Source organism: Saimiri boliviensis, chromosome 6 (assembly GCF_048565385.1).
Source record: "Saimiri boliviensis isolate mSaiBol1 chromosome 6, mSaiBol1.pri, whole genome shotgun sequence".
Classification (NCBI taxonomy): domain Eukaryota; kingdom Metazoa; phylum Chordata; class Mammalia; order Primates; family Cebidae; genus Saimiri; species Saimiri boliviensis.
Genome location: NC_133454.1, coordinates 133,106,906 through 133,115,949, shown reverse-complemented (window position 1 = coordinate 133,115,949; position 9,044 = coordinate 133,106,906). Strand labels below are relative to the sequence as shown.

Sequence of the window (9,044 nt, the reverse complement as noted above, 5' to 3'; positions counted from 1 at the left end):
GGACATTCGCCCCACAGTATAAGAGCAGCCAGTTCCGGAACTACTGCCCTTCCCCTTTGCCGCAGAAACTGCCTGAGAGGGGAAGGAAAGGGGGGGTGGTGTCAATGGTTTCTCCGCCGTCGTCATTGGCTGAGCGCCTCGTGACGTCACTCTGAGGCGCCCCATGCGTCGCCGCGCGTGGGCCCCAGAGGCTTCTGGGTAGCGGTTTACCCCCGCCCCCTTGCGTCGGCGCCTTCCTTTTCCTCCCTGACGCCGCCGAGGTCGCACGCGTGAGGCCTCTCCGCCGCCGCTGCAGACGCCGCCGCGTGAGTGTGGCGGCCGGGCCCGGGGTGCGGGCCGGGGCCGGGGATGCGGGGCCGCGGGGCCGCGGGGTGGGCGGCGGGCCGCGGGGCGGGGTTTTTCTGGGGCAGAGGCCTGCGGGCCGGGCCACGCGCGGCCTCGCCCCGGGGCCCCGGGGTGGGCAGGCAGGAGGCCGCGGGGTAACTCCGCCGTCGCGCCCTCTCCGCCCGCCGCAGGATGCGCTACGTCGCCTCCTACCTGCTGGCTGCCCTCGGGGGTAACCCTTCCCCGAGCGCCAAGGACATCAAGAAGATCCTGGACAGCGTCGGCATCGAGGCGGACGACGACCGGCTCAACAAGGTACGGCCGGTCCTGCCCGAGCCGGCCTCGTGCTGCAGGGTCCGCGGCGCGGCGTGTGCCCGGCCAGCTGGTGATTTCTGGGGTATAGAAGCAAGCCGGGTGGTGGGGGCGGACGCGGCGGATACCTGAGGTCAGGAGGGGCTCGAGCCCCTCCTGGCCAACGTGCTGAAACCCTCGTCTCTACTAAAGATAGAAACGTTAGTCGGGTGTGGTGGTGGGCGCCTGTAATCCCAGCTGCTTGGTAGGCTGAGGCAGGAGACTCCAGCCTGGGTGATGGAGCAAGACTGTCTCTAAAGGACAAAAAAAGCAAGCAAGGTGCGCACGAGGCAAGGTCGTGATTCAGGAGCGTTGGAAGTTCGGCACAGGTGGCACGCATGAGATTGCTAAAGAAACAGGCAGGCCTGGTGCGTGGCTACCCCAGCGCTTCGGGAGGCCAAGGCGGGTGGATTATTGGAGCTTAGGCGTTCCACACTAACCTGGAAAACATCTCAAGACCGGGCCTCCACGAAAAGTTAAAAAGAAAACTAGTCAGTGGTGCGCATCTGTAGTCCCAGCTGTTCAGGAGGCCGAGGCTGGAGGATGATTTGAGCCTGGGAGGTCCAGGCTGCAGTGAGTAGTGATCACGCCGCTGCAGTCCCAGAGCCCCGTGTGGTGGCTCATGCCTGTAGTCCCGGGCTAAGATGGAAGAATCACTTGAGCCCGAGATCCCATCAGTGCACTCCAGCCCGAAGTCAAAGCCAATTTCAGGGCCACCTTATTTTGCCCCTGTTTCAGGTGGGTGTGAATAGTTAACAGAGCGGTGAGATGGTGTGTGTCCTCTCAGCGCTGAGTCTGAGAACGCTGGATTCCATTTCTCGGTGCACCACCTAAGCAGTGAGGCTGGTGGCTCCCTTAGGGCAGTGCAGGCCTAGAAACTCCAGGGCGTATTCCCACGTGGTGTACCCAGGCCTGTTGTGACTCTAGAAGCGATCGGTAAGGCCGGGGCTGCAGCTGTGCGATTGTCTTCTCCAGGTCATCAGCGAGCTGAACGGAAAGAACATTGAGGACGTGATTGCCCAGGGTGAGTTTTTCTGGAGGAGACGTTGGTTTGTTTTCAGGGTCCATCCTAATTCCTGCCGGTCAGCCTGTGGCCTGCCAGGTTTCGCTTGTGGACCAGAGCACCCTAGAAGCCTCCCCCGAGGAGTGAGCAGGGCTCCCGTGGGCTCACCATGGGCGCTTCTAGACACGCCAGGCACGACAGGAGCAGGCAGCAGGGGCACACTGAGGCCATTTCCTAGGATTCCTCCAAAACTTGGTGTCTGGAGAACTGGATTCACGTTTAGGGGGTTGTGGGTGGGGACTAGGTGCCAGCGATGACCACGGGCTTCTTGCCTCTTGGGCAGATGGTTCTCTGTTGACATCAGCTGAGCTGTTGGGACAGCTGTTGCTGTTCTCCGTGCACATGACCAGGACAGGGCCAGCTCAGCAAACGGGCCAAGCCACGAGCACATCGCTGTGGCCAGAGATCTGGACGCTGGGTAGCATACTCATGCCCTACCTGCCTCTAAACATGTTTGTCCAGTGGACCTCAGAGGGTGGAGGTGGCAAAAGTAGGGAGGGGGGCAGTGTCACCTGACTCCTAGAAGGCGAGTCCCTCCCTGGGTAGGACAGGTGGGGAAGAGAAGTCCCTGACAGTAAACGTTGAGGGGCGGCTGGGGAGGGAGGGTTCTGGAAGAACGGGAGGCACTGGAACCGTGTGGTGGGGCTCAGGTGTGTTGGGCACACTGTCATGCCTGGTGCTATCTAGCTTCTCTGTGGAACAGCCTCCCCGACTGGGCAGCTGCTCTAATCTCAGCTTCTCTCTGCCTTCTGTAGGTATTGGCAAGCTTGCCAGCGTGCCTGCCGGTGGGGCTGTGGCCGTGTCTGCTGCCCCAGGCTCTGCAGCTCCTGCTGCTGGTTCCGCCCCCGCTGCCGGTAAGTGGGGGCCTGGTGAGTGGGCAGAGGGCCGAGGGGTCAGACTGTCACTGTCATGGGGTCTTCACTGCTGCGGGGACTGGCCTGGCACCCAGGCAGTACTCACCATGCTCTCTTCCACAGCAGAGGAGAAGAAAGATGAGAAGAAGGAGGAGTCTGAAGAGTCAGACGATGACATGGGATTTGGCCTCTTTGATTAAACTCCTGCTCCCCTGCAAATAAAGCCTTTTTACACATCTCTCCCGTATCCCATGAGCAGTTTGTCCGAGGGTCGCCTGTGCACAGGGTCCCATCACGGACAGCAGGTGTGGGGCCGAAGCGTGGGCCACGCGGTGTTGGGGAAGGGTCTCTGGTGCAGGATGAGCATGAGCAGGGAGTCTGGGCATCACAGCTGCTGGGGGCCCCTCCTGTGGGCCTTAAACAGTGTCCGGGCTCCTGAGTACCCCTGGAAAACGGCTAGCAGGCTGGGCACAGCCTGTGCTCATAATCCCAGCACTTGGGAGGCCGAGGAGGGAAGGCCACTTGAGGCAAGCATTTGAGACCAACCATCTCTAAAAAACAAGCTAACCAGCGTGGTGGTGTGGGCCTGTAGCCCCAACTGTGTGAGAAGTCGAGGGGAAAGGGTCACTTGCCCAGGAGGTTGCTGTCACAGTGGGCCACGATAGTGCCACTGCACTCTGGTCGAGCAGCAGAAACACTGCCGCCAGAGAAGCCGATCTGAAACGGAGTTTGGGTAATCAGGGCTCTGTCCTCATGTGGCTTGGTGCCCAGCCTGGCAAGGCCAGGAGGGTAGCCCCTGGCTTCACAAATGGATGCAGGAAGTGAGCCTGGCGTGGGGGTGGCAGCGGCCCTGGCTTCCCTGCAGGGTCATGGCTCTACCATGATGCCCTGAGCAACTTGCACAATCACTCCGCTCCTCGAGGCTTGTTTTTCTCCTGTTCACCAGCCAACCCCTGCCTTACTGGGCTGCTGCGCTCAGGCTTTGTGGGCCGTGACCACAGAGCCATGTGCCCACTGAATGGAGTCTTTTGGGGTGGGCCTGCCCTCCCCCCACGGGCTGTGGCCTGGAATATGGGGCTAAGGACAGGCCATCACCGTCCCCTCAGCCTCTCTGCCCTCCTGGCCCTACTCCGTACAAACTTTCCTGGGCCTCAGGGTCTTTGCCCAGCAATGTAGGCACCCCAGGAGATGATCTGCCCTTTCTCCTCCGGCCTTGGGAGCAGCAGCCCGTGGACTGGCTTTGGTGTGGGGGCCACCTGCTGTGTGAGGACTTCAGTTCTGGGAGGGTAGGTGGCATCTAACACAGGGCAGCTGGAGTGGCTGGGGGAGCCTCCCTCAGATGGGGAGCCAAGGCCTGGAGGAAGGCAGAGTCCCCAGAGGGGAGGGAATGTGGGGGCAGCCAGGGAGCCACAGAAGGTCCTGAAATGGAGGGGGGCCCAAAATGCCTTTTATGTCTTTTTTTTTTTTTTTTTTTTTTTTGAGGTCAAGTTTTACTCTTGTGGTCCAGGCTGGAAGGCAACGGCACAGTCTCGGCTCACTGCAACCTCCGCCTCCCAGATTCAAGATTCTCCTGCCTCAGCCTCCCAAGTGGCTGGGATTACAGGTGCCTGCCACCACTCCCGGCTAGTTTTTTGTATTTTTAGTAGAGGTGAGGTTTTGAACTCCTGACCTCAGGTGATCTGCCATCTCAGCCTCCCAAAGTGCTGGGATTACAGGTGTGAGCCACCATGTCCAGCCCCAAAATACTTTTAAAACATTTCTATTTCAGGACCTTCTCCATGAGTTGCTGATCCCAAACCCAAGGTGGAAGGGCAGACCATCTCCTGGGGTGCCTGTATTCCCAGCACTTGGGGAGACCCAGGCAGGTGGATCACCTAAGGTCAGGGGATCAAGACGAGCCTGGCTAGCATGCCAAAACCCTGTCCATTAAAAATACAAAAATCGCCAGGCGCGGTGGCTCAAGCCTGTAATCCCAGCACTTTGGGAGGCCGAGGCGGGTAGATCACGAGGTCGAGAGATCGAGACCATCCTGGTCAACATGGTGAAACCCCGTCTCTACTAAAAATACAAAAATTAGCTGGGCATGGTGGCGCGTGCCTGTAGTCCCAGCTACTCAGGAGGCTGAGGCAGGAGAATTGCCTGAGCCCAGGAGGCGGAGGTTGCGGTGAGCCGAGATCGCGCCATTGCACTCCAGCCTGGGTGACAAGAGCGAAACTCCATCTCAAAAAAAAAAAAAAAAAAAAAAAAAAAAATCTCGGGCCGGGCGCGGTGGCTCACGCCTGTAATCCCAGCACTTTCGGAGTCCGAGGTGGGCCGATCACGACATCAGGAGATTAGACCAGCCTGGCCAACATAGTGAAACCCCTCCTCTACTGAAAATACAAAAATTTGCTGGGCGTGGTAGTGCGTGCCTGTAATCCCAGCTACTTCAGTGGCTGAGGCAGGAGAATCGAACCAGGGAGTTGGGGGTTGCAGTGAGCCAATCACGACATTGCACTCCAGCCTGCTGACAGCGTGAGACTCTGTCTCGAAAAAAAATTAGCGGGGCATGGTGGTGGGCACCTGTAATTCCAGCTGCTCAGGAGCTGAGGCAGGAGAATCACTTGAACCCAGGAGATGGAGGTTTCAGTGAGCTAAGATTGCACCATTGCTCTCCAGCCTGGGTAACAAGACTGAAACTGTCTCAAAAAAAATTTTTTCCCCCCGTAGATCATGACATATTTTCCAGAGATACGTTTTCTTTTTCTTTTTTTTTTTTTTTTGAGATGGAGTCTTGCTCCAACCTCCACCTCCCAAGTAGCTGTAATTAACAGGTGAGCTCACCACGGCTGGCTAATTTTTGTACCTGGGATTACAGATGTGCACCACCACACCCAGCAAATTGTTTTTGTGTTTGTTTTTGTTTTTGTTTTTGTTTTTTTGAGATGGAATTTAGCTCTTGTTACCCAGGCTGGAGTGCAATGGCGCTATCTCGGCTCACCGCAACCTCCGCCTCCCGGGTTCAGGCAATTCTCCTGCCTCAGCCTCCTGAGTAGCTGGGATTACAGGCACGCGCCACCACGCCCAGCTAATTTTTTGTATTTTTAGTAGAGATGGGGTTTCACCATGTTGACCAGGATGGTCTCGATCTCTCGACCTTGTGATCCACCCGCCTTGGCCTCCCAAAGTGCTGGGATTACAGGCTTGAGCCACTGTGCCCGGCCTGTTTTTGTGTTTTTAATAGAGACGGGTGATCCACCCACCTCGGCCTCCCAAAGTGCTCAGATGACAGGGTGAGCCACCGCACCCGGCCTGGCTAGAGTGCAGTGGCTCGATCTCTGCCCACTGCAACCTCTGCCTCCCAGGTTCAAGCAAATCTCATGCCTCAGTTTCTCAAGTAGCTAGAATTACAGGCAGGCACCACCACACCCAACTATTTTTTGTATTTTTAGTACAGATGAGGTTTCACCATGTGGCCCAGGTTGGTCTCAAACTCCTGGCCTCAAATGATCCGCCTGCCTCAGCCTCCCAAAGTGGTGGGATTATAAGCGTGAGCCACTGCGACTGCCCTACGTGTGCATGTATGTATGTATGTATATATATATATATATATATATATATATATATATACAAAATTCATTTATTTATTTTTGAGATGGTGTTTCGCTCTTGTTAACCCAGGCTGGAGTGCAATGGTGTAACCTCAGCTCACTGCAACCTCCACCTCCCGCGTTCAAGTGATTGTTCTGCCTCAGCCTCCTAAGTAGCTGAGGTTACAGGCACCTGCCACCATGCCTGGCTAATGTTTTGTATTTAGTAGAGATAAGGTTTCTTTTTCTTTTCTTTTTTTTTTTTTTTTTTTTTTTGAGACGGAGTTTCGCTCTTGTTACCCAGGCTGGAGTGCAATGGCGCGATCTCGGCTCACCGCAACCTCCGCCTCCTGGGTTCAGGCAATTCTCCTGTCTCAGCCTCCTGAGTAGCTGGGATTACAGGCACGTGCCACCATGCCCAGCTAATTTTTTGTATTTTTAGTAGAGACGGGGTTTCACTATGTTGACCGGGATGGTCTCGATCTCTCGACCTCGTGATCCACCCGCCTCGGCCTCCCAAAGTGCTGGGATTACAGGCTTGAGCCACCGCGCCCGGCCTCTTTTCTTTTTTTTTTTAAAGATGGGGTTTCGAGCCGGGCGCGGTGGCTCACGCCTGTAATCCCAGCACTTTGGGAGGCCGAGGCGGGTGGATCACGAGGTCAAAAGATCGAGACCATCCTGGTCAACATGGTGAAACCCCGTCTCTACTAAAAATAGAAAAAATTAGCTGGGCATGGTGGCGCGTGCCTGTAATCCCAGCTACTCAGGAGGCTGAGGCAGGAGAATTGCCTGAACCCAGGAGGCGGAGGTTGCGGTGAGCCGAGATCGCGCCATTGCACTCCAGCCTGGGTAACAAGAGCGAAAACTCCGTCTCCAAAAAAAAAAAAAAAAAAAAAAGATGGGGTTTCACCATGATGGCCAGGCTGGTCTGGAACTCCTGACCTCAGGTGATTCACCCACCTCTGCCTCCCAAAGTGCTGGGATTATAGGCATGCACCCCAGCACCTGGTGTATATTTTATTTTTTATTTTATCTTATTTTTTGAGTCAGAGTCTCCCTTTGTTGCCCAGGCTGCAGTACAGTGGTGCCATCTTGGCTCACTGCAGCTTTGACTTCCCGGGCTCAAGTGATCCTCCCACCTCCGTCTCCAGAGTAGCTGGGACTACAGGTGCGCTCCACCACAGCCAACTAATTTTTGTATCTTTTTGTAGAGATGGAGTTTCACCATGTTGTTCAAGCTGGTCTCAAACTCCTGGCTCAGGCAAGCCACCCACCTGGGCCTCCCAAAGTCCTTGGATGACAGGTGTGAGCCCCTGCGCCTTGCTTTATTAATATTTTTAAAAAGACATTTTCGGCCAGGCACGGTGGCTCACGCCTGTAATCCCAACACTTTGGGAGGCTGGGGCAGGTGGATCACAAAGCCAGGAGTTCAAAACCAGCCTGACCAACATGGTGAAACTCTGTTTCTACTAAATATACAAAAACTAGCTGGGCGTGGTGGCGGGCACCTGTAATCCCAGCTACTAAGGAGGCTGAGGCAGGAGAATCACTTGAACCCAGGAGGCGAAGGAGTTCAAGTGAACCGATACTCTGCCACTGCACTCCAGCCTAGGCGACGGAGTGAGACACTGTCAAAAAAACCCACCTTTTTTTGGTTCTCTACAGACTTATGAGTAAAGCCAGGCGAGGCGTGGAGGAGGCTGGAACGTGGGCAGTAGGGGTGGGCAGCAGATGGAGGAGGCAGCAAAGGGAAATGACCCCGCAGAGTGCAGCCCTGGAGTGCAGGGGAGCAGTGCTCGACAGAAGGGGCAGGGCTGAGGCTGCGGCACTGGTGGTCCAGGCTCAGGGAAGGGCCCCCGCAGGAGTGGACCTAGGGTTCAGTGTGCAGTCCTCACAGTTCCAGCCTTGGACCCTGAAGGGAGGGCCTGTGTCGCCTGCAGCTCATGGGAGTGGGGCGTGACACCGCCTGGGGTTTCTCAGCCAGCCGCCCCTTGGAGCTTGCGCTATGGTGGGGTGCTCCGCTTCAGCCGGGATTCCGGGAAGGACCGCCTAGTTTCTGGCTCCTGAGCCTCCCAGGGGCCCGGAGGGAGGAATATGTACCCAAAACAGCCTGACCCAGCTGTGGAAACGGGAGCAGAGGTCTCCCTGTGCTGGGGCAGCCACACCCGTCAAGGCAACGGCAGCTCAGATGCGGCTAAGGCCCGAACCCTGGCCTCTCCTGGCCTCTCCTGGAGCAGGCAGAGGGAAGGACCCTCAGTCCCTGGCCTCCCCGTCGGCGGTTGCCCTGAGGAGCCCTGGACTCCCATCCGGCTTCATCGCACCCTAAGCCCTGCGACCTCCAGCAGGGTCGCCCCAATCCAGTCACAGGGGGTTCCTGACATCCCAGGCAAGCCCCGCCCCCCACACCGCAGCCCACTGTGTATTGGCCACAGCGTACCTCCCTCCAAAGATTTGGAAGAGGCCCCACGTGCAGAGAAAGGGAGAGTCTTGTTTTGTTTTTGAGATGGTCTCACTGTCACCCAGGCTGGAGTGCAGGGGCACCATGGTGACACTCCCACGCAGCCCAGCAATCCATCCTCCAACCTCAGCCTGCTGAGGCGCGGAGACTACAGGTGCGCACCACACCTGGCTTATGTTTTAATTTGCTGTACGGAGGGAATCAAGCTATGTTGCCTAGGCTGGTCTCAAACTCCCGAACTCAAACAATCCCCCCACCCCCAAGCCTCAGCCTCCCAAAGTGCTGGGATTGTAGGTGTGAGCCACTGAGCCTGGCCCAGGAGGAGTCCTTTCAAGTCAAATATGGTCACATCCTCTGTGCTTGGCCCTCTCCAACCGCTGGGGCCCAGCTGCTCTCTCTCCCCTCATTCCCCCACAGCCTTCCCC

At 56.9% G+C, this 9,044-nt stretch overlaps 1 protein-coding gene and 1 non-coding gene across 4 annotated transcripts; both read left to right on the top strand.

Moving 5' to 3' along the window:
* The first annotated feature begins 206 nt into the window (after positions 1 to 206).
* RPLP2 (ribosomal protein lateral stalk subunit P2) lies at positions 207 to 2,832 on the top strand. Of its 3 annotated transcripts, none has more exons than XM_039470929.2 (5): positions 207 to 305; positions 516 to 639; positions 1,651 to 1,699; positions 2,494 to 2,592; positions 2,719 to 2,832. In XM_039470929.2, the coding sequence occupies exons 2-5, from the start codon at positions 517 to 519 to the stop codon at positions 2,790 to 2,792; spliced, it is 345 nt and encodes a 114-aa protein (XP_039326863.1). In that variant the 5' UTR covers positions 207 to 305; position 516; the 3' UTR covers positions 2,793 to 2,832. The 3 variants fall into 3 exon arrangements, with proteins under 3 accessions (XP_039326863.1, XP_039326862.1, XP_074257990.1); XM_039470928.2 differs by having other exon boundaries at positions 2,716 to 2,832; XM_074401889.1 differs by having other exon boundaries at positions 229 to 329; positions 2,716 to 2,832.
* Positions 1,736 to 1,867, top strand: LOC120364825 (small nucleolar RNA SNORA52). Its single transcript, XR_005579964.1, has one exon. It is a non-coding gene; the product is annotated as a small nucleolar RNA SNORA52 (small nucleolar RNA).
* Positions 2,833 to 9,044: the final 6,212 nt, after the last annotated feature.